Source organism: Panthera uncia, assembly GCF_023721935.1.
Source record: "Panthera uncia isolate 11264 chromosome B2 unlocalized genomic scaffold, Puncia_PCG_1.0 HiC_scaffold_24, whole genome shotgun sequence".
Taxonomy (NCBI): Eukaryota; Metazoa; Chordata; class Mammalia; order Carnivora; family Felidae; genus Panthera; species Panthera uncia.
The window spans coordinates 68,728,409-68,753,702 of NW_026057580.1; the positions used below are offsets into that span (position 1 = coordinate 68,728,409).

General features: G+C 43.1%; 1 protein-coding gene across 1 annotated transcript in view; it reads right to left on the reverse strand.

The window, feature by feature from the left end:
• Window positions 1-4,967: 4,967 nt before the first annotated feature.
• Window positions 4,968-25,294, reverse strand: part of SLC22A16 (solute carrier family 22 member 16) — a 41,333-nt gene continuing 21,006 nt past the window's right edge. The window contains exons 3-8 of the mRNA XM_049654164.1: window positions 24,559-24,676; window positions 19,615-20,146; window positions 16,038-16,165; window positions 13,453-13,562; window positions 11,904-12,003; window positions 4,968-5,358 (exon numbers count right to left, since the gene is read on the reverse strand). Coding sequence (XP_049510121.1) covers window positions 5,149-5,358; window positions 11,904-12,003; window positions 13,453-13,562; window positions 16,038-16,165; window positions 19,615-20,146; window positions 24,559-24,676 — 1,198 coding nt within the window. The 3' untranslated portion in view covers window positions 4,968-5,148. The remainder of the gene's footprint in view (window positions 5,359-11,903; window positions 12,004-13,452; window positions 13,563-16,037; window positions 16,166-19,614; window positions 20,147-24,558; window positions 24,677-25,294) is intronic.

Consider the following 25,294-nt stretch of genomic DNA (forward strand, 5'->3'; position numbering starts at 1 on the left):
AGGTTTGGGTGAGAGCAGAGTGTGGAATCTGGCCAGGATGAAGGACAGCGTTTGAAAAGTAATGGGAACCATGGAAGACACCTGAGAGGGCTCCTTCTTCCCACCTGGGTCAGGACTCTACTTTCCTATGAAAGCAAGAAGAGGAAACATTCAGAAATGAAACCAAGAACGCAAGCTACGTGCGTCAACAGGTCTTTTAGCTTAGGTAGTTTTGCTTTACAGACTTGTAGCAATGTGACTCAAAAAAGGGGTCACTTGGAAAACTGATTTAGGCGTCACTGAGGGTGGGAGTTGAAAAGGGGCAGTGGGGACCATCTAGGGGGGTCTTGTGTTATCATTTTACAGGCAGGTGGCTGAGGGCCAAAAAGTTGAAGTGATCCCCCTGAGAATGCAGGTGAGCTCAGCATCGCATTCCTCCTCAACAATTTTTCAGAGACATTTTACTGTGGGCTCTGGAGGTCCACAGAGCCGCCCTTATGCAGCGTGTTGGAGGCCTCCCTGGCCACCCAGCCCCTCCTGCTCTGCTTCCATGGGTGTCAATGGCTTATGATGTGCTGGCCTTGCTGGTATGTTAGTCCGCCAGTAAATGGAGAGCTTCAAACCAACAGAACTTGAATCTTTTTGAAGGCTGTTAAGGAAGCGAGGCTTGTGGGGGCCAGGGATTCAGTCATATAGGCCACGGGTTGGGGCAGGGAAATGGGGGAGGAGTGAGTTCAGGGTGACGTAACTCTCTGATACACGGGCTAGCCCTGACTTGAGGTACAGAAGTAGGGCAGACTCTGTAATGGAACCCTTTCTTCTTTGTAAAATAATCGGACTTCCAAGACTTACTTATTGGAACATCCATGAAAATCTCCTGATGGACATTAGAAAGACATTAAAGAACCCAAGTAGGTGAGCCTAGGGAGAGACAGGGAATAAATGAGAAAAATGAATTTACTTAGGGAACTAGCAGTTGTCAGTAAATACTGGTGCAATGTGGACTTTAGAGGTAAAGCGAGCAGCTGTTACGGACTTCTGGCAAATTCAGATAATTCATCTCTGTTGGGGAAAGTTACCAATGGGCTTTGGCTTTCCTGGTCAGTTTAAACGATCTTAAACAAGAAAAGATTCCTCTTCACCATCTGCAAGAATTTATTAAGTACTCCCTTGGATGTGTCATATTATAGAATGAACCCTTTGTGTTCAGCATGTTGTCAGTAAATATTTGACAGGTGTGAGAGAAGAGAACAGAACTGATCAAGCCCCTCATTCAGGGTATACATTCAGGGTATACATTCAGAGTATATTTTCAAGTTCAATATGGACTTCCTTAACAACACAACGGTTGGGAAGAGGGACAGATTTTGTGGGGTCTGAAGTTTATACAGTTTTCAAAGCCCCCTTTAAGAAAAAAATATACAGAATCATAACAGAAAAAGTGCCTGTGGTCACTTTGATGTCATGTGACAGAGGCGAAATGTAACAGAAGGGAAATAGAGTGGTAAGAGCCAGCGTTCTTAACTGATTGCAGTAACTATATCTTCCTTTTGCAAAATTTACAAGAGTTTACAAAAACTTATGACCAACGAGCCCATTATTAAGGCCTCTCACAAGAGCCTGGGCAAGGGTGGGACTCGATCCCGAAGTTCATGCTTTGTTGGCTTGCCTCACGGGAGGTCTTCCCTGCAGCTATCACGGGCCAAGACTAATCACCAGAACAATGTGAATAGCAGGGTCCTCAAGAGAGAAACAACATATGTTGGAGGGCACAACCAACTCAGGACAGTGACAGCATGCTGTAGTATTGACAGAATGGGCCCCACATGCCCACTGGCCAAGACCAAGACTGGACAGGTCACCTGCCACACTCTCCTTGACCGAGTGTTGGAATGGTACACGGAGCAGGGAGAAATAATGTTGTACAGCATCAGAGCTGTGCAGGGTGATTGATGCAGATATAGTGTTTCATCATCAGGTTTATGCATAGACCTCAGTTAAACAGAACTGATAACGAGGTCATCTGCCTGAAGTTCACCTACTTGTGTACGGGTTGTTCTCTGAGCTTTCCGGCGCCATGGTAAAGTACTCCTTGAAATACTTACAGGGAGAGACACATCTGATGTGCTATGACAAGGGTCCAACTGTTAAAGATCTATATCACTATTTTGCAAGGATAAAATCAGAAGACTGTGCATGTTAAGAAATGCTGGAGGAACAAAGCATATTTGGCTTCCTGTATGACTAATATTTTTAATTGTCATGATGAAAAGCTCAATTTTTCTCCCAATAAAGTTTTCATCTCCTACTGATTTAAAACCACTTTTTATCAAGGTTGTTGGCTATAACAACACACAAAAACCAACCACCTTCCTTAATGCCAGCAAGAAGCAATAGAAAATATATTAGAAACTCAGCACTTCCAGTAATAAATGTATATCCCCGGGACTAAGTATAACAAGCTATGTGCATGATTTGTGGAGAAAATTATACTTCGTTGAAAGACATTAAAATAGCCCAGCTAAATGAAGACATTACCCATGATAATGGATAGAAGAGTCAATACCAGAAACAACGGAAATTTTCTAAATGAATCTAAAAATTCAACTCACGTTGAAACCATGCCAGGCAGTTTCAGTTGCATCAGTGGGAGTGTGGGCTCCTTTGTTTCTTGTCAGCAACAGAAATGTGATTTCTGGATGAGCAGTGGAAGCAGAGAGTATAGGCATGGGGACTCCTAGCCCAGTGAGGGCAGTGGCTTCCTGGTCCCTGGGTAACTTCTTCCATTTTGTTCCATCAGTCCTTCCCACACTTTGGTAACTTATTCCCTGTATTAAATTCTATGCCTGAAATAGCTCAGAGGGTTTCTGTTTTGGACAGAACGCTTCTGGACACTTATAAATACAGAAACACATACATGGGTGTTAGAGACCAAATGTTGGTGAGGTTCGAGGAGGTAAAAACAGTGGGGGCTCTCCTGAAGGGATTAATGCCCTTTTGAGACACCAGAGAGCTTGCTTGCTCTCTTTCTCTCTGTCTCTCTCGCTCACTCGCTCTCTCTGTGCACAGGCACAAAGAAGAGGTCATGTGAGCACATGGGGAGACCCTGGCTTGCCCACAAGCCAAGAGAAGAGGCCTTAAAATGAAAGCTACATTGCAGGCATCTTGATCCCAAACTTCCAGTCTCCAGAACTGTGAGAAACAAATTTCTGTTGTGGAAGCCCCCCAGTCTGTATTCTGCTATGGCAGCCTTAGCAAACTAATATAGACCATAGAAAGAAAGTCGAGAAAACACCAAAGATTAACTAAGAGGGAAAAACCTAAGTAACAGTTGAAAAACAATGGGGCCCCTGTGTGGCTCAGCTGGTTAAGCGTCCGACTTCAGCTCAGGTCATGATGTCACAGGTTGTGAGTTCGAGCCCCACATTGGGCTCTGTGCTGACGGCTCAGAGCCTGGAGACTGCTCCAGACTCTGTGTCTCCTTCTCTCTCTGCCCCTCCCCCAGTCACACTCTGCATCTCTCAAAAATAAATAAACATTAAAAAAATTTAAAAAAAAAGAAAAACAAGCTAAAGTTAAAGGAAAAAAAGAAAGAGACACAAGAAGAGGTGAGATAAAAGAGAAAGAAAATCTCCCTCTTATATCCTTCTATTATTTTGTTTTTCCTTACAAAGGGAGAGAGGTTTGGGGGGTTTTTTATTTTCCAAGTGATAAGGCCAAGTGAAGAACTGAGGTTATCCAGGGAACTGAATTAATATAAAAAAGTCTGAATAATTCGGGGCAAATCCCTTTTTCCCCCTTAGCAATGCTTTTTAAAAACCAGTATCTATAAAGTTGTCTTAATCCTTTTACTTGCCTCTGCCACTAATACTTCACCAAATTCTTTTTTTTTTTCCTTTGAGAGAGAGTGCGCCACGCACGCAAGCAGGGGAGGGGCAGAGAGAGAGAGAGAGAGAGAGGGAAAGAGAGAGAATCCCAAGCAGGATCTGCACTGTCAACACAGAGCCGGATGCAGGTTTCAAAGTCATGAACCATGAGATCATGACCTGAGCTGAAGTCAAGAGCTGGACACTTCATTGACTGAGCCACCCAGGTGCCCCAGTACTTCACCAATTCCAATAAAGCGTATCTGACAGCTCGATTTCTAGAGCAAAGAAGAAAAAAATAATGAGCTTCTGATGAAACCATAAGAAAGAAGAAGTCCAAAACTTACAGCAAACTTGTCTGAAATGTATTCTTCTAAAGGTAAAATTATGCCCAAATTTTGCTGTTGAAATGTTCAGGATGTTAAACTGAACATATTTGCAAAATATAAACTGAACATATTTGCAAAATACGGTTTTAGATAAAGTTGAGGAAACAAAACTTAGTACTTAAAAAAAAAAAAGAGTAAAATCTTCCTGTAAAAAAAAACCTCTCAAAAATGAATACTTAATGTTTTTGTTTTTGTTTGTTTTTACACTGGTGACAGATCCAAATGGTACTTAGAGTCAATTTCCTGGATGATCTGCAAACAAAAATTTTGCAGTGCACTAAAATGCCACAGTTTCTCTGTAGCTTGAAGGAGACTTAGGGAGGGCGTCCGGCAAATTTAGGAGAGATAAGAATGTCAGACTAGAAAACTCATGCCTTGTGTCCCAAGGGTGCTGGAAAGCAAGATCCGTTTTTTCTGCAGCTATGGTTTTCACGGTTAAATTATGAAGACAAACATTTTTTGACAGAGCATTTCTGAATAAAACCTGCATTTAGAGCTAGGATTCTCCTAAGAGGGAAAGGAATATCAGAAATAGAATCTTCAAAGGGCTTTGTCAAAAGCTCCCATGCCCATTTTTCCCGGTCCACAGTTCCCAAGGACCCTGGTCCTGAAGACAGTGTGGGTCTTCCCCCAGGCGGGCACAGCAGGGGACAGGGGGGAAGGTTGAGAATCAATGACATATAAGAACAAATAGGAAGAAATATTTTGTGGCAATAAAGCGGCGTAAAAAATAAGAATTCTCATCTTGGTTTTATTTCTTTTACTTTTACAAAATTATCATTTTAAGACTTTCTTACAAAAAATTTTTAAAAGACACATACAAATCACATTCAGGAGATGAGAATAATATTCCTCTAATACAAAGTCATGAAAGTAAACAATATTTCAGGTGCTAGACGGCACATATAGCACATTTATTCACTAAGACCAGAAACCCCTGAGTCAATCACTTCTATTTTTTCCAACGCAGTATTATTGGTTGTGGGAAATAATTTGCCTGAACTATCTTTTTCTGTATCCTGTTTAGCAGCTTCCTCCCAAGTCGTTGCCAGAGGCCTTCCCATGGTTTCTGGAAGCATTAGTGACAGCACTCCACTGATGAAGGCCAAAATCCCAACAAGCAACTAGAAGGAATTTTAAAAAAACAATAATAAGTGACACACCCAGAAAGCAACGTACCCTTCAGAATAATTTCTGAGCCTTTTTCAGAGGCAATAGAATTAAATTTGATGTAACAGTTGTCACTTTTATTTCCTGGTGAAATCTTTGGTTACTTTTACAGAACTAGGCTTCGGTTACTTATGCAGTCTGGCATAATGGTCACTCATCACTTCATTGACCACTATGGAGACCTACTCAATAAATCCCAGTTGTGCCTAGAGTAGTACTCTTGCAGGCATTGTCCTAGGAGATGCATGGAGAAAAAAAAGTCCTTATTGCATCTTCCCGGATTCCAGAGTCTTATAGAGAAACCCAGCAATTGAGCCTTGGGTTGGGACTTAATGGTCAGAGACTGCCTTGGTCAACCTTGTCCTTACCCCCAAAACTGGTACACGGTCAGTGTTCAATAAATGGCACAGAATGAATGAATGAATGAATGAACACACAAATGGAATGTTTCAATGAACCAAAGCCTACAGAATTTAGGGAGAAACCAAACAAAAGCAAATGAAAACTAATTGCTACTTTGGGGGGGTAAGGATCCATCTAATTTCCTTAAAAAAAATTCAGTATTTCTTTACTTTCCAAATTTTGACACATCAAAGGCAACCTTTTAGATTAGCACCAAGGTGTGTGCCTTTAAAAAATGCAAATCACATTACACCAATTTTACCTCAATTTTTAAAATGCAAATCTATATATCTATTCTCTGTTGATCCGTATGAGGTGCTGGGTGGATTCTGGAACTAAACCTCCACACAGTCTGTAAAAATGTGTTCCATCCTTACGTAATTCAAACTCGTCCAGCCAAAACTACTGCCTGGGAAGAGCCCGTAAATTAGATGGTTTTCCCGATAAATCCACATACTTGGTGCTTTCACCACCTCTGAGAATGTGAAACGCAAAGCACACAGAGCAACCACGACGTGATGCACGGCCGCCTCAACAATACGCGTGGCCTTGAGAAGACAGGGCTTGGTTTTGTTTTGTGGAACGCTGCTAACCTAATTCTTAGAAAGACATGAGCAAGCCTAGAAGCAGTAGCAGAATTCAAAGCGATCCTCCAAAGGACGCTTGAAGGTATCTTTGGTGCCTCGAGAAGTAGCAGGTACACCCACCGAATAAGTCGAAACGAGAAATAGGATCACTGGAAGATCCAAGACAGGACCGGGGTTTTCTTTCTGGCTTGGCAGTGAGAAGAGTCCCGCAGTACACAAACCCATAGCCCTCCAGCCCCTCCTCTCTATCAGCAGAAGACCTGGTCTCCCGGCCTCCTGCTCAGCTCCCTCCAGCCCCTCCAGCCTCCTCACAAGCCCCTACCCCTCATGCCCCACCTCTCACTCCCCCTTCATCCTCTCCAGACCCCACTGCCTCCGGCCTCAGCCTCAGAAGGGGGCTCCTCTATCAACAGGCCTCCCTCCTTCTCACAGGTTTTTGACCTTTTCCTTTCCACTGGTTGTTTTCCTTCAGTAAAAACAACAGTTCTCGAGCCTCTTATAATCTCTGTACCCACTCCTCCTGGGAACTTGTTCTTGCTACCTGTGTGAACTTGAGCAAGCTACCTAAACTTCCGGCTCCTCGGTTTCCTTATCTGTAAAATGCAAAGAGCAATAGTACCTCCCTCAGAGGACGGTTGAAAGGTTTAATTAAAGGACACATTTAAGGCACTTAAACAGTGCCTGACCACGGTAAGCAGTCAATAAATGTGATTTTATCATTCAAAGAAGCCAGAGAGGCCCTCAGCCTGGGCCTACACCACTCTGGCTGCTGGCTCATCCCCTGCACGGAGGCCACTGCTTCCCGCTGTCCTCTCTCCCTCTCCTTCCACCCACAGGAGCCGCGCTTCCCAAGCCACAGACTCCTAGCTGCCAACCAAACAGACATTTTCCTGTCCTGGTCCTTCTTGGCCGCTGTCCTCTCCTGCCTTCCTCACCTCCTCTCTTCCTTTGGGGTCCTGGTCACCTCCCCACCTCCCTGGCTGCCGCACCCCGGCCCTCCTTCCATCACACCTTAAATGCCATCGTTCCTAGGGCTCTGCTCTTCAGTCTGCTCACCCCTCCCTTACGACTCCCACACCCACTCCCCCCCCCACCCCCCCAGCTCCAGACCTGGAAAGGCGTTGCCTCCCAGACGCCTCTGCCGGCCGGCCGTCCTGCAGGTGCCTCACACTCATCACACATAATTCCAGGGCGCTGTCCTTCCCCACTTCAACCCTGTGACTCCTCCTGGGTTCCTTCCAGCCCCAAGAATGGCTCTGGCATCCCTCCTGCTTCCCACCTCCAGCACAACCAACGGGTCACCAGGTCCTGCGGAGGCGACTTTTCCATCCTGTCATCTCTAAGCTGACTGTAGTAGGCATGCACCTCCCTTCTGACCTCCTTTGACATCCCTGCCTGTTTTTCCAGATTTATCTCCTGACACCCACAACCCACCCTAGCTGTTAGCAATAAGCTCGCCCCCAAACCCAAACTGGTCGTGTTCCTTTTTTCTTTTTTTTTTTTTTTAACGTTTATTTATTTTTGAGACAGAGAGAGACAGAGCATGAACGGGGGAGGAGCAGAGAGAGAAGGGGACACAGAATCGGAAGCAGGCTCCAGGCTCTGGGCCATCAGCCCAGAGCCCGACGCGGGGCTCGAACTCACGGACCGTGAGATGGTGACCTGAGCTGAAGTCAGACGCTTAACCGACTGAGCCACCCAGGCGCCCCTCCTTTTTTCTTGTAAGCTGTTGCCTTCCTGTTCCCTGTAATAGGTCAACTTAAAAGATATCAGAAAGCTTATTGTACATGAGTTTGGCTTAAACTCACCTTTCATGAATAATTGAGATAAAAAGCTTATGTAGTTCCCTATTAGGGTTATGGGAAATTACTAACCACCCTATCTCGCTTCTGTAACCTCGCCTGCTTGCTAAATAGATAACTTAGGTTGCAAAACGTTCCCCCACCCCTTCTACCAAGATCTAGCCTAGACAAGACCAACATGTAAAAAGTCACGAACTCACTCCCCACGGTATCTTAGGTGTCTAACTATGGTCATTTTAAACCCTCTTAGGACAAAGAACTTTAAATTGATAGGTTCTCGCCAAGACTAACGTCTCTGTGTCACAATATGAATGGCTACCATGAAATGCTATAAATTGTAATTGGTTAACTAAATAATGACGTACTCTGACTTGCTAAAATCCACATAAGCTCACTGCTACTTTTGTTCGGGGCCATTCTCTGCACTTTTTTCTCCTTAAGATCAGGAGATCAGGTTTGGCCCAGCCGTGAATAAAATCTTGCCTCGCTTCTATTCGGCGTCTGGTGTTGTTTTTTTTTTTTTTTTTTTTTTTCAACAGCACCCTGTTTCATTCCCCCTGCCTAGAATTCCCTTCTCTCCTTGTCCCCTGGCTGACCCTCACTGGCTCTTCCAGACACAGATTAAAGGCCCCCTCCTCCAGGAAGCCTCCCCTCTGGCCTTAGCCTGGGTTGGTCGCCCTCTCCTACAACTCATAACTCTGGCATTCCCTACATGCAGCCCTCATCTATAGCCCTTGTCTTTGAGGCTCAGGATGGTTTGCTCTTCGGCCTTCCCCACCACACTGGACCGATGTCTCTCAAGAAGAGGCTGTTTCTCTCATCTCTGCTCCATAGCACCTAACAGAGGGATTGGTTCAAAATCAACACTCAGTAAATCTTTGCCAAACTCAATGATGAATTCAAAACTGAAATGAATTAGAGTCCACTCTTTTTCAGATTACCAGAAAACAACGGTTGATAAGAGAAGCATCAGAATGAGTGATTTTCATGTGCTTCTTTTCAAAAGAGAAAGACAAACTTATCTTTTAGTTTAGCATTTCCATTCCTTCAAATGAAAATATTGGCTCCTTAGGCAGTTTGACTCCCGTAAATAAGCTGAATGAGAAATTTAATCATTTATTGTTTTTACTCATTTAAAACAACAAGCAACATCTGTTGCATCCAAAGGAACCATATTCACAGAATAGTCCTGCAAATATATACAAGATCCTCCTGACAGGGGTCATTTTGGGGAAAGGGGACTAGGGCGGTTCCAGGTCAGGGTAGAGGAGGAGCTCAGTTTTTTGTATTCCCTTTTGTACTGTTTGTTTAACCTCATGGGTGTTTTGCTAGTTATCGGTTTTTCAAAATACAGTAACAAAATCTGGTATTTGGTTTGAATCCAAGCTCTGTCACCTCTAGGGTATGTGACCTCGGGTTAATGATTACTTTCTATTCATCAGCCTCATCTGTAAAATGGGGATAGCAATGAACAGTATCTGCATTCTATGAAGACCATTTTTTGTGGTTTTGCATAACAAGTGCCATTTAAGTATCTGTTGTATAAAATTTAAAATCCCTTTTGACTACATAGCCCCTAATTGACTCTTACGGGTGTCTTTTTTTTTTTTTTCATCTTTATTAGTTTTTAGTATTTTTATAGTAGCTTGCTTTTATAGATATATGTGTCTTCTGTATGTTTCAGCTTACTGGTTTCAAAAACGCCTTCTCCATTTTTATCTTCTTTTTATTTAATGAGGAACACAAAGTGCTAGCCTAAAGGAGATGCTTCTAGAAAAGCCCATGCCCTAAAAAGGATGGTGGGCTCTCCAAAAACACCTCCCCGCACAGGCTAGACAGCACATATCGTTTCTCAACCTCAGGGTCAGCCCATAAAATATGCTGGCATCCCAACACCTCAGTTAAGCAAACTTGACTGGGTGCCTGTTGCTGGAACGTGAGATTCCCAAAGACATCCAAAGAGCAGGTGTACCTGTGCGTGCAAGGTGATTTTTTTAAGGTAGCACCACACACTTTGTTCTATTGTGAGATTTTGTTACTGTATTTTGAAAAACCGATAACTAGCAAAACACATGACTTCTCTGACAATAGTGTTGAAGACAAAGCTAATTTTAAAAAGCCAGTCTATTTGATTTAAAATATCAAATAAATTATAACGTGAGTGGCACACAGGGTGAGGGAAATGCTTTGGCTGGACACAGTTGTGGGGATACAAAGTGCCCTGTCTTGCAAGAAGCCAACAGTTTAAGGAGGGGGACAAAAACATGCATGAAGATAATAAAGCCAGACTGTGGCTGTGGGCTGGGAAAGGGGCACATATGAAATGCTACGCAAACTGAGGAAGGGAGAGGTGGGGTCACGGATCCGGGTCTTTCTCAGAGAAGTCAGGTTTGCTCTGCCTCTTAAAGGGTACATGCAAGTTTAGCAAGCAGAGATGGGAGGAGGCTTCTCTGCAGAGGGGAGCAGGCATAGGAGGAGAGAAGGGTGCAGAGGAGGGAAGTGGGTGAGGAAAGAAAACAGGATAGGGGCGATCTGCAGGGGGGTCCATCTGGAAAGGACTTCAACATCCGGAAGAGCTTGGAGTTTAGTCCATTCCGAAGGTGACGGGGCAGTTGGGTCAGAGCTGTGGTCTGGCAAACTCTTCTGATGGGGTGGGGGTGAGCGCAGGGAGAGAATCTGGGAGGCAGAAGGTGGGGGCAACTGAACTGGAAGCAGGCAAGCTGGGGTGGTTTTGAGAAAGAAGGGGAGGATTTGGGGTCATGGGTTGGGAGGAGAGGGGGACAGAAGCACAGGGTAAATGAAACGCTGATGCTCAAGTGTCAGGCTGGAGGCCACGGACTCCTAACCCAAAGCGGGAGGCAGAGGAGAAGGGCTCTAAGGCACTGACCCCTTCAGTCTGGGAAAAGCTGACTTCGTTTGTGAGACACCCAGGGAGAATATCCATGAGCCCAGCGGAAGGGTGGGTTTGCAGCTTGGAAGGGAAGGAAGAACTGAGAAGAGGTTATCCATGCAGGGACTGGGGAGGATAGCCAGGACGGCTCCCAGAGAGTGAGTCTAGTTAAGGGGAACCCAGGAAAAGAATGAGGAACCTTGAGGACGAGAGGGGACAGCCTAGACTGAGCTACGGCAAAGAAATTCAGGAGAGGGCACCTGAAGGAAGGGGGAGAGGGCCACAGACCCAGGGCTCTCCCCCTAGTCTCAGAGCACCTCGGGCCGCCCCCAAACCCTCCCTGCCTCCCTAACCTCCCACCCCACCTGCTTCCCATCTTCTTCCTCCTCACCATGAAGAGCCTGTCAAGTTTCAGGTAAGCTGAAAACCAGGACCCTAAACCTCTCCACCAGGCACCACAGAACCCTCCAAGCGGCAGGCAGCCTCCAGAATTGACCCTGACCAGCAGGCATGCAGCGGGAACCCAGAGGGAGGACGGACAACAGAGCTCTCCCCACGCAGCTGCATGAGATGGGAGGGGAGAGGGTCCCTTCACAGTGGGCACGATTGCGGTTAACAGCTCACCAGTGGTGGAAGGGATCGACCAACAGGAAAACAGCGGCCACCACTCTACTTACCGCCTGGTGAGCTGTTAATCACGTTTCTAGAAACCTCCATCATTGAATTACAAATTGACTTCCAATGAGTAAAGAGATAGAAGGCAGTTAGCTGCTCTGCCTCTCTGCTGTCTCAGTGAGGGCCTATAAACTGATGGACACCTGTGGTAGGAAGTTCCAAATGCTGGAGAGGTAAACGCAGAACGGGGCCATGATGCTTCCCACGCGGCTCACCATGCTGCCGCTTCCCACGGCCAGCGACCTGCAAACGGGAGGAGCGTTAAGACAGCAGCCACGGGGTGCCTGGGTGGCTCAGTCGGCTAAGCGTCCGACTTCAGCTCAGGTCATGATCTCTCGGTTTGTGAGTTCGAGCCCCACATCGGGCTCTGTGCTGACAGCTCAGAGCCTGGACTCTGCTTTGGATTCTGTGTCTCCCTCTCCCTCTGCCTCTCCCCCACTTGTGCTCTGTCTGTCTGTCTCTCTCTCTCTCTCTCAAAAAAAATAAATAAATAAATAAATAAAATGTTAAAAAAAAAAAAAAAAAAAAGACAGCAGCCAGAACTGAAGCCCAGCGGAGCACAGAGGCAGCCCCTGTCCGCACGCCCAGCACAGAATAAACCTAAGAACACTTACGCTCGGCCTAATATACTTGAAAATCATTTCACACTGTTTCAAGAATCACTTGTGATCTATATCCACGTTCTGTGAAACAGTGGTGTATACAAGCATACAGAGAGTTCAAGACCAAAAAAAAAGATAAACCATTCTTCCTTTGCTACGCAGATGAGGCCCTTCTGTATATTCATTCAGTCTAACATTGAGAATAACATCAGCCTTCTAGAGCAGGAATTCCTTTGGGGTAGGGAATGGGAATTTGGGAGAACGGAAGATTTATACCTGTGGAACATTCTATTTCAATTTTTTAAAGCCAAGCAATATCTTTTTTTAGGTTTATTTATTTATTTTGAGAGAGACAGACAGTGCGAGCAGGGCAGGGGCAGAGGGAGAGAGGGAGAGAGAGAATCCCAAGCAGGCTCTGCACTGCCAGTGCTTGGGGCTCCATCTCATGAAACAGTGAGATCATGACCTGAGCCAAAACCAAGAGCCGGAGGCCTAACTGAGCCTCCCAGGAGCCCCAAGCAATACCTTAATGTGCTTTTTGTTAAAAGTTATGTAAGGAAACCTTACAGAATATCTAGTAAGAAGGACAAAATGTATTTTTTAAGTGCATAAGAATCTCTTATTAAACCAAGGAGAGAGGCTCTAGGAGAAACCAAATCTGCCAAACACCTTGATCTTGGACTTCTAGCCTCCAGAAAAAAGATTTCTGCTGTTTGACCCAAACTTTGGTGTTTTGTTACAGCAGCCCTAAAAATTAAGACAAGTGACATCAGAACATCAAGAGACACATCCTGAGAAGATTAGCCTTGAGTCGTATGGAGAGTCAGTGTAAGTCAACTGCACTTGAGATTTAGAATGGTTCTAGAATAATAGAGTGTGATTTCACAAACAATTTCTTTAATATCCTTGCTAATGAAGTGTAGACAAAGCCTCAGATTCGGAATTAGCGTCATCCTGTAACTTTCCCATTATCTCAGCGCTCCAGTAACTGCTACCGAAAGAAAGCATTTATACTCAAAGGCCAAATATATTGAAATGACATGTAAGTAAAAGACAACAAGGAAACAGAAGAAAAATAAGTAGTTCTTACCTTACCATGGTTGGATACAGCTCTGCTGTATAAAGGTAAATGAGGCCAAACGCTGCCCCTATGGCAAATTTTCCAGCCATGGTCACCACCACAGTCCAAATAAAGTAATTCTGAAAAGACATGGATTAGCAAAATAGACCATCGTAAGTAATACTTTTAAACAGAAAATATAAAATCTTTAACATTATTATTTAAAGCTTTCTAACTACCCAGGATTTTTCAGAACAATAAAAAGTTTTATTTCTCTGAATTTGTTTTGTAATCTCTACTCCTGGTCTGGAAAAGCTTTCCATCTTTTTGAAATTTAGGGAAAAGTTTAATTGTGCCTCCTCCCAGCCTTGGAGATTTCAAATTACCCAATTAGAAAAGCCATTTGCAGAGGCTGCTTTGGAATGAGACATGCCCAGATGGTCCTGGTTCCACAAGTAATTGACCTACTCCTTCTGGAAATGATCCAGCAGAAGGAATCAAAGAGCCATAAAAACACATTGTGTCCTTTGTGACAGTAATCCTCTAGATTATAAGTTATCTTCAGAAGATAATTTGAAGGTGAGATAAACAGAACTATTAGAACATTTTTTTTTCTTCTTTTGACTGATAACATTCCTCAACAGTGAAACCCCTCAGCGCCTCCAACTCTGTTTCTGCTGTCCCTGCTGTGCTCCACTTTCCGCTGTGTTTACAAAGACCTCCCACTTTCCATCTTTTCTCTCCTCCCCTATCTGCCAGCTGGATGTTGAGACTCAGGTGACCCTGGAGTCCCTACGTTGAGGATGGCAGCGCCTTGGTCTACCTGAATCCCTGAATAACTCCATGGAGCCAGATACTCTCCCTCCACTTCTGCCAACAACCAGGTGCATCCACATCAAACTTTCTAAGAACGAGAGATAAATATCTGCTTTGGGAAATCACTGAGATTTGATGATGCCTCTAATAAAGCAACTAATGTCACACTGTCACCCTATGAACTATGTGTTTGCTGAATGAATTTGTTGACAGTCCCTTTTGTAGACAGTTATTTGCTGAATGAATTAATGTCACTTGAAAAAACCGAAGTGTGTTGACATTGCCATTTGGGGAGAGATTTTATCAGAAGGGAGAAATTTGTAGGTAAGTGTTAGTGCCCTGTTTCTAGAAATCCCCGTCATCTACTTTCCTGTCTTCCCCATTACCACTGGGGCTTAACCACTATGTAACTCAAAGGTTCTGGGGCTCCCGTAAATCTTCACCAGCTCAAAAGCAGCTGCCATCACTCAACTAGTATAGCTGCAAATTACTTTAAAAAGCAAACTAGGGGCACCTGGGTGGCTAAGTCGGTTAAGCGTCGACTCTTGATTTCGGTCATGATCTCACAGTTCATGAGATTAAATAAATACACTTCAAAAAATTTCTTTTAAACAAACCAAAAACGGTATGGATGAAGTCCCCTCATGGTCCTCTGAGTCTTTTTACTGCATTCATATTAGTTGTGTATCAATCGCTTGGAAATTTCAGGTACATAAACAATTTGATTTGCCAACCTTGATAATTAAATGGAGTATTACTACAAAAGGAAGTCACTGGGTAACTTAAAGTAAATTTCAAACAATATGCAAAACTTAAAATGCCTTGCTCTAAATGTTGAGATACTATTGCTAGATAATGATACAATCATTACAGAAAATTATAGAAGGTATTTTAAAGTATTGTTATAGTGACTATATTTTCCAAATCAAGAATGAAAATGGATTCTGATAACATTTGGGCAGGGAGGAAGGGAAGAAAAGGAGCCCTTTTTGACGCAAGAGTTATTCTAGGGGACGGAGTTTGCCCAAATGCAGGAATAGGAAAGTTGTTTGAGTAGTTTCTCAGTGAGAAACTGCATTTTTAGGAACAAGCTCCTTGTGGGATTTAGACATACTAGAAATTGGAAACGACTAATCTACTGCAATGAAAAACAAGATATTCAAATTAAAATAGTCCTGAATATAAAATTCATTTTATCTTTCAGATGTCTCTATGGCTTCCTCCCTCCTTCAGGTTTCTAATCAGCTGTCACCTTCTCTGAGAAGCACACCATCCCCCATCACCCTGGATAAAATAAAATAGTACACATGTCACACACACGTGCACGCACGCGCACACACACACACACACACACAAATACACTCTATCCCTTATCTTGTTTTGTTTTTCTTCATACTTCTAGAAACTTGATTCACTGTGTGTCTCCAGCAACTAGAAGGACTCCTGGCACATAAGAGATGCCAGATACATATTTGTTAAATGAATGAATGTTTAAGATAATGATAATCACTGGAAGGCGTGATCTACTTTCCTCATTCAGGATCATTGTGTTTACAAAATGCAACACGGGCCATCTCTGGGAAGTGAGATTATGGGCTTTTTTTTTTTTTTAACATATTTTTCCTTAATTTTTTTTACAATGAACATGTATTATTTATATAACACAGAAAGAATGGTTTTTTTAAAGAAAACATTTAAAAATGTTATGTATATATGCTGTTCATATGTCTGAATGGATCTTCGTACTTCCTGTCATAATATAACTAACCGTGCCCTAAATAAAACAAAAAATAACTCACCTTGGGGATCACCATAATGACACCACAGAGCAGTGCACCTGAGATAAGGGAGAACACCAGAACTTTTCTTCTCCCTATACTGTCCATCCCCAAGCACATGAAGATGTAGGCAGGAATTTCCACTGCACCTGTCATTGAGCAAAAGGGCTCTCTATAAGTCATGGCAACCAACTGCACAAGGGGACCTCTCCTTCTAACCCACCACCCAAAAGGAATGGTTAGCCCTCTCCCCACTTCCAGGAGCCCCCAAGAACACCCATTGACTGCCTGAAAGGCGGCAAGACCTAACCCTTTTAAATCCCTTGGAGTGAGGAGGATGTTTCCTGTGAAGGGCACTGATGCTCACACAATCCACCTGGCACTTATCACCTGTCCCAGGGATCCTGCCCCCTACCAGGCTGTCAGCTCCCCAGTACACAGCGTGGTGTCCAGAGGACAGACCTGTCGGATGAATAAATAAGTAAATTCATAGATGACATTGATAAGTTCTGCTCTTTGGTTTCTCGTGCTTGGCAGAACTAGGAAAACTTCTATATTAGTAACTTCAAATTTAGGAACTAAGTAGAAAATTCAGTGTCGGCTAGCTACACAAACTAATGAAAATGTGTGATGGGTTTCAAACCCAAAAGTAAACATTTAAAACTCTAACACAAGGGGCGTCAGGGTGGCTCAGTCGGTTAAGCCTCTAACTCTTGCTTTCAGCTCCTATCATGATCTCAGGGTTTGTGGGATAGAGCTCCGCATCGGGCTTTGTGCTGACCGCTGGGAGCCTGGAGCCTGCTTCAGATTCTGTGTCTCCTTCTCTCTCCACCCCTCCCCTGCTCACGCTCTGTCTCTGTCTCTCTCTCTCTCTCTCTCAAATATAAAATAAAACATTAAAAAATATTTAAAAATCTAACACTAGGGGCACCTGGGTGGCTGAGTCGGTTAAGCATCCAACTCTTGATTTCAGCTCAGGTCATGATCTCAGGGTTTGTGGGATCAAGCCCCATGTGGGGCTGTGTGCTGACAGTGGGCAACCCGTTTGGGATTCTCTCTCTGCCTCTCCCCTGTTCGTGCTCACTCTTTCTCAAACCAAATAAATTAACTTGAAGAAAAAAAATCCCCTATAGAACAAAAACTTCCTCTGGCCTCTTCTTACTGCCCCACAGCAAAAGTAAAGAGCTGGATCTAGTCCATAACTGACTTAAAAGCTCTTCTCTTGCAAAACCAAAGTTTGCATCGAAGATCCAGAGCAAAAAAGCTATGTATCTACCGCCACAATGAAACAGGGAGCAAGCTCGACCCAGCTGCACAAACCCCACAACCGCCCTTAGGAAACTGCCATCTTTTCGCAGCTCAGATCGTCCATGTAATTCAGTCTTCAAGTTCCTTCCTCCCTCTGCAGCTCACCTAAGCTCGGGACACAACCGGGCGACCACCTCTTAGGAGCGACCTGCACTTGTCCTTGCAACTACAGAACACCACAAACACCTGGAGAGGCAGGTGTGCATCTATCTGTACGTCTCCCACAGCTTCTGAACACGTCACAGGGGTAGATAACATATTTTCGGAGTGAATGGTCTTAGTAGTACATTAGAAACTAAACTCAGTTGCCGCCGCTCAAAAACAGTGGCTCAGGCAAAGGCAAAAAATAAGCCGCCTTTGACAGCCGGTCTCTCTGTTTCACTGAAATGGAAAACAGACACCTCTGGAGGAAATGCCTCCCTGCCACAGACTCTGGACCCTGTGATAAAGTCCATGCTTTCAGGCCGGATCAGTCTGTACATCTGTTACTCTACTCTTTTTTTTTTTTTTCAAGACTTTATCAAGCACTTTTCAAGGTCAAATAAGAGACAACGATCCACAAAAGAGCCACATGGGGGGAGCCCTGGGTTAGTGTCCCCACTTTACAACGGAGATTAACTGCTTTGAGCGGGATGAGTAAGTGACAGCTCAGGGACTAGAAGCAAGGTCTTCAGGAGCCAAGACTCCTCTCCTGCAGCCTCCCTCCCCCACTACCCCCCACCCTGCCTGACTCCTGGAGTCTAGCAACACTTGGGCAGCAACTGTGAAATGGCTGAAGAGCATTTAAAGTACCCTACACTGGTTTTCCTTGAGTTGTCACTTCAGGATACTGATACTACATCTAATTTTGAAAGTGTCTGGGATATAAATGGCACAAGCAGTGAGGCCCAAGCGTCACGGGATTAGGACAATCTGCCATTACTTTCCTCACTCTATAATATATAATCTCTCTAATCACTCAGGCCCAATTCCACTCCTATCCCCGGATGTCTTGAAGCTACTGAAGCATTTATCACCCAAAACTTGAGCTGAAATGCCCACCAGCCCCAGCCCATCTCCGGAGATAAAAACTCGTTCAAAAATTTTCCAGCGTAGGAATTTCAACTAGAAGCACCTGTCAGCAAGAGGACTTCTGGGAAGGGTGATGACAGGAAAAATCCAAGACAGTAGAGAATATAAAACCATGTATATTTATCTTAGAGACATTTTTATATTTAGGGGATGTCCCAGTTTCTTGAGAATTTATATCTCCATTACAATTAAGAAACTATATTGTAACGCTCTAAAACTCCAGGTTGCCAAAAGCGTCCCTATGTCACACCCTGCCCCACTTGGTTCTCCTGCCATTTGCTGCCCTGTCCTAGGAATTCTGTGTCATTTCTCAAACCGGCACATAGAATGGGTTTGAAATCAAGCCGGACTCTGCAAACTTGTTGGCTTGCCCAAAAAGAGAAAAAAAAGGTTTTTTTTTTTCTTTTCTTAAAACGACTTCTCTCATAATTCCTGCTGAGCTCTAATAAACAAACACAGAAGTGTCATCAGAGCACTTTAATGAGAAGGGATGATATCAATGTGTGAAAATGTAAAAGCAAGCTTTTCTGAGGATAATATCAAATGCAGGCAGCCTATGTGAAAATAACCAGGAGTTAAGGCTAGACAGACAAATATAGGTTTCTCATATTTCTCTCATGTTTGGTCTGAATTTGGTTGACCCTAGGAGTCATGCTTCAAGATGTCACAGCAAAATCTGGATCCACTTTAACCCGCTATACTAAAATGAAAGAAGCATGACAACGAAATTATAGTTGCATTTAAGTGATTTTACTGCCTGAAATGCCTAAATTAAGGACTTTTGAAGGTAGAAAGACAGCAGAAGATCTCTAAGCCATATTAAGTTTTAAAAGGAAAACAAATTACAAAGAAGAATAAGCAGTGAATGATCTCTTTATCTGCACAAATGTCTGGAAATGCACAGAAAGAGATCTAAAAGGGTACAAGCCAGACGTAATAGATGTTACCTCTCAAAGACAGTTCTGAGGGGATGGGCTTCCAGGAAGGAAGCAAGCAAGGAGCAGAAGCAGGGAAAGAAGAAGGGACTAAATTCTTCTGACTGTTTGCATTATTTTGAAAGAAAATATACACTTGTGTTCCAGTATATAAACCCTAAAAGAGACCATAGTAATAAGGTTGGCAGTATTGTTCTTGGTAGAGAACGGACAATGAAAACACACTAAAAACATGGTAGAAATGTCACTTCATTGCTACACTTACATATAATTTAACTACTTACCCATGAGGAAGAGGTTTAAATATTCATTTCCTCCTAAGTTAACAGAATTCAAGGAGAAGAAGTAGAATCCCAAACACCCAGTGAACCAAACCAGCCAAATAGTAAGTGTCCTTGTTCCAACATTCCAGTCATAAAATAGATCTAACAGGTTGTGCTTCTTAACTTCAAGGGGTTCATTACCAATGGGACCATTTAGATCCAGTGACAACAGTTCTGACAGCTTACAGGAGCGTGCCCTATTCCACTTGGCAATTGTATCAACTACTTTTTGTGCTTCTTCACATCTTCCCTCTGAGAGAAGCCAAAAAGGTGTCTCTGGGAGTATCCAACAGCACAGGACAAAGGGGATAGTCACTGTGGAGAGGACCATCTGATAGATCCACCAGGTCCTGACAAAGTAGCCTGTCAAAGCCACCACCATTGTTCCAACTGCAAAAAAGGAATGCATCTGGATGCATGCCCACGTCCGAGACTTCATGCCAATAAATTCCGTCACATAGACAAACACCACCACGAGATAGCCACTTCCAGACTGAAAAACAAAGCAGGGAGGGTGGTCCAGATTTAAGGTCATATTTATAACTGCTAAGGGGTCTGATCTCTCTGTAAATCACACATAGGCAAGAAAGAAAATGACAAAAATTGTTTTCTGAAAGCCATACCACATTTATAAAATGGTGTTTCATCCAATCCATCCTTCTTCTTCAAATGGGTTTTTTCATTCTTCCCCCACCCCTGCTTCCCCAAATGGCCAAACTTGAGAGGTTAAGTATGAGATAAACGAGTGGATATGTACAATACATGTTAGACCCTACCTCTTGTTTCATGTAAGTATTCCTCTACAGTGTGAATTTATTTCCCAGTTAATGTAAATGTGAATGTGCATACCAATTTACCTATATACAAGAGGCCCTTATTATTAAATCCAAAATTGTTAAATGGGGACAAAAAATTATGGCAACTGATGGGAAGAAAAAGATTTGACTGAAACTTTTTTTTAACAGGCAACAAAAGAAAAGAGTAAGCAAATTGGACTTCATGAAAATTAAAAACATCTGTGCATCAAAGGATGCTACCGACAGAGTGAAAAGGCAATGTATGGAATGACATATTTGCAAATTATATATCTGATAAGAAATTAATACCCAGAATATATAGAAGACTCCCAAAACTCAACAGGAAAACAAACAATCCAATTCAAAATGAGCAAAGGATATGAATTGTTCCAAAAAGATATATGAATGGCCAATAAGCACATGAAAAGATGCTCAACATCACTAACCATTAGGGAAATGCAAATCAAAATCACAATGAGATACCACCCCGTAACCATCAGGATGGTTACTATAAAAAAAACAAAAAAAAAAAACAAAACAAAAAAAACAAAAACAAAACAGAAAATAACAAGTGTTGACAAAGATATGGAGAAATCAGAAACCTTGTGCACTTTTTGGTGGGAATGTAAAATGATACAGCTGCTGTGGGAAACAGCATGGGGATTCCCCCCCAAAAACTAAAAATAGATTACCATATGATCCAGCAGCCCTACCTTGGATACATGCCCAAAATAACTGGAAGCAAGATCTCAAAGAAATATGTGCACACCCATGTTGGTAACAGCATTATTCACAATGGCTAAAATGTAGAAGCAAGCCAAGCATCCATCGACAGATGAATAGATAAGCAAAATGTGGTATATACAATAGAATATCATTCAGCCTCAAAAAGGAAGGAAATTCTGACACAGGCTACAACATGCATGAACTTTAAGGACATTATATTAAGTAAAATAAGCCAATCACAAAAAGATAAAATACTGTATGATTCCACTTATATAAGGTACCTAGTATAGTCGAAATCATGTAGATTTCATGGATGTAGAATGGTGGTCGTCAGGGGCTGGGTGGAAGAGGAAATGACTTACTGTTTAATGGGTATAAGAGTTTCAATTTTTGCAAAATGAAAAGAGTTCTGGAGATGGATAGTGGTTTTGATTGTACCACAACATGAATATACTTAATATGACCCTAAATGTATACCTAAAAATGATTAAGATAGGAAATTTTATGTTATGTGCACTGTTGGTGGGAATGGGAAACTACAATTTTAAAAATCAGGGAAAATTATTTTGAAATTAAGCCTATCTTTATCAAAAATTAGACTATAATAATATTATGTGGTCATTGCTGGAGTAAACAAAGAACAAATCAAATGATGGATTTTTTTTTTTTGTGGGAGGCATGACGAAAGGATTAGAATTTTTCCTACAGGATTATTTCACATTTGACTTTTATAACACAAATCATAAAGTTAATTTTTGCAAAATTATTCGAAAGCCAAAGGCATCTCCTAATCCTTTGATATTCAAATCATACTCTTTTGAAGGCTCATCATGTCATTATCCTGTGGACGTCAGTTTCTTCATAAGTTAACTTGTCTATCTCAGCCACATCCCAACTGGCCAAGGGATTTGGGTAGGATTCAGTTTTCCCCCATCGTTTTCAAAGACATTTTGTAATCAAACATCCTTTGTAAGACCTGCAATTTCACCTTGCATCAGAGAGTCACAAAGAGGCTAACTAACCTACAAGCAATTTCCTGTGACAGGATGACAATAGTAGTAAGTAGGGGTGTGCTTAGTGGGGCCTCCGCATTAAAGTTCAGTTTAATATTTTTGTGACAACAGCCTTCATTTCTCCATACAGCCTCATAATTGCAACACTCAGACGATGAACCCTGATAATGAGGACTCCCACATCCAAGAGTCTTGTTGTTTGGTAAATGTTTGTTGCTGTTACGGTACCCAAACAAAGATTGTGATCATTGTAAAATACTATAAATTTCTCCATTAAGTTAAGCAGTAACATCAGTCCATGACAAGTTTTTTTTTTTTCCATATTAATTCTTGAGTCCACTCCCACTTCCTATTGGTTACTTCTGTCATTGGGTTCAGACAATCTGTACACAACTGCCTATATTATCCCCAAAGACTGCTTGGATCCCTTCACACCTGTCACCTCCACTAGTAACACTCTGTTCTTCACATCTACCCCCACAGAGCAGCCAGAATGGTCACTTCACCACACCTGAACCCCTTCAGGAGATTCTCACAGCCCTTAAGAAGTCAAGCAAACTCTTGATCACCTTCTAAGCCTCTGCCTAACCATCTCCCTCCCCTTCGGCCTCATCAAGGTATTTCACCTCCTCTCTACTCTCCAGACGTCTGGACCTTTCATTCCTTCTCAACTTGGGGCCTTCTCACTTGCTGCGTCTACCTGGAACATTCTTCTCTTACCGGTCCCTCAGAACTAAAAAGCCCTGACTCTCCAGACTCTCCACTGCTCCCCCTGCCCCACCCCAACTTAAACCACTCCATTGTCGAGCCTCCATTGTCAACATTGTATTTTTGAAGATGGCCCCTCAGTGTCTTGCCTTCCCACCACACTGTAGGGTTACTAAAATGGCCTGGTCTGCTTACTTAGCATTACATTCTGTGGGCAGATCAATAAATGTGGTGAGTAAATTGGTCTGTCTGCATCTTCCCTACTCAGAATTCAACCACAACAACATTTCGTGTGAAAATCAAAGACAAGAGCCGCAGAAACTTAAGGTCACATTTTACAAATGCATTCAATGAGTGGCTTGTTTTCTCAGCTCTGAAAACAAACACTTTATTTGCAAGACTGAAATAGCTATTTTCAGAACGTCCTCCAAAAGAGGACCTTCACCCTCTCCCATACCTGTGCCTCTGGAACCATCAGTCCCACCAAAAGGCCTCTTATCAAATCTCATCAGTTACAGGGCCATTTCCTCTTACTCTGCCCTCAGTGGAGACAGACTGCTGTTGTTACCTTTTGTATTAAACACTCTTTACGTTCCTAAATATATATATAATTACTTTTTTTAAAGGTGCTACACCTCCCATTCTCCTAAATGTTTCTCTTTTTATGCATCGTCCCTACCCTTGGCCATCTGTGTGGCTTCCTAGGAACGCTTTCCAGCCATCAGTGAAGACACCGAAACTGAACACAGCACCTTGCTCCGTGAGGGGCTGCAGTGACCTCTTCTGAGACCAAAGTCCTTGGCTTCTTGCTGGACCCTTAGCTCATATACCCTGGTGAGAGGGGATGCACCCCCACCTCTGTGTTCAGCAAGGCCACATGTTCCTCCCACAGACGGTAACTTCACACCATTATCCTTGACCAGTGACCTCCAAATAGAGTCGCTGCTGCTGTCATTTGGCAGCTGGGGAACCTGTCTGGAAGCCTCACCAAGTGTGGGGACGCTTCCTCACTGGCTGGTCCACTTCCTACAATAGTCGCTACCAGAAGGAAGGCCTGTTTCGTGACAGCTGCCACACTGTGGAAGTTTTCTTTAATCTCGTTGAATCCTGATCACAACCAGTTATCAATACCAGTGAAGCAGGTATTATTTTCTACAGTTTATAGATTAGCAACTACGGCTCAAAGAGGACAACATGTTTGCCCAAATAAGACAAAGTGGATATTCAAACTATACGTCCCTGTTCCTCATAACAGAAAAGCCAAATGCCTCTGGTTTTCATTCCTACTGTGCATTACGCAAACGACTTTGTTTACACCTTAAATGTCTGTTTGGCCCATGTGTGCAGGCCCTGACCAGGCCGATAAAATTGCTCAGAAATAAAATAATGCCTTAGTAGTCATGGAATGTGGGTCATGTGCCAGGCATGGAGTCAAACAAAAAGGTTCTGCCTAGTAAGCAACCATTTTTCATTTTAATGAGTTTCATTCAAACACAGAGCACTACTATTCTGCAGAAAGACTTCTCAGTGGAATGAACAAAGATCAGGCCCGGATCTCTCTCACCACATTCTAAAGGACCCACACTCAGAGAGAGTAAGGTTTAATATGAAAATACTGCAGTAGAATTAGAGGTTTAACAAAAGCGCCCCCCACAACTCACCATAGCGAGAAGAAAGCGTGCGATCATGAAGCTGTAATAATCGAATGAGAACGCCGCTGCAAGGCCAAATAAAAATATGCCAGTGCTTGTGGCCCACAAGACAAATCGTCTTCCTATCCTGAAAAATAAGAAGCACACAGTAGAAGCAGCAAGGTATGGTTATCAGAGTTTAAACATCCACTCCAGTTCATGAAAGTGAGCGTGATCTATGTGTTCAATAGCTTCTGTATTGATTGTTGTCATCCATCCATTCATTTGGGGGAAATCACGAGTTAACGCAGGATTTCTTCAAGAGGCCGGTCTTCAGTGGGGAGGCCTCTACCTAAGCCGCTCATATACATACATGATCACCCTGGGTGATGCCCAGAGGACCTCCTAACCCAGGATTGGCGAGGGAGAGTGGGGAGGATGTGTCCTTTCGCTCAGAGGACTTCTGCTCTCGGATCTGTCGGATCATCTTCCGTGTCAGGCTGGCTGTGCCCACAGGGGTAAGTCAGCTCTTGCCAGGCCCCTCTAAAAACAGAGCTCTTGCCACATTCTGCTCCTAAGAATAAGGTGCTTACCTGCCCTATTATTTTCATAATTGGGAGGGGCATTTCTTTGTCTAAAAAGCAAACAAATCATATTCCCGACAGGTTTTTAAAAATTGAGATATACTTCACATAAAATCCAATCTTTTAAAGTATATAATTCAGTGGCTTTTAGTATGTTCAAAAAGTTGTGCAACTCTCATTAC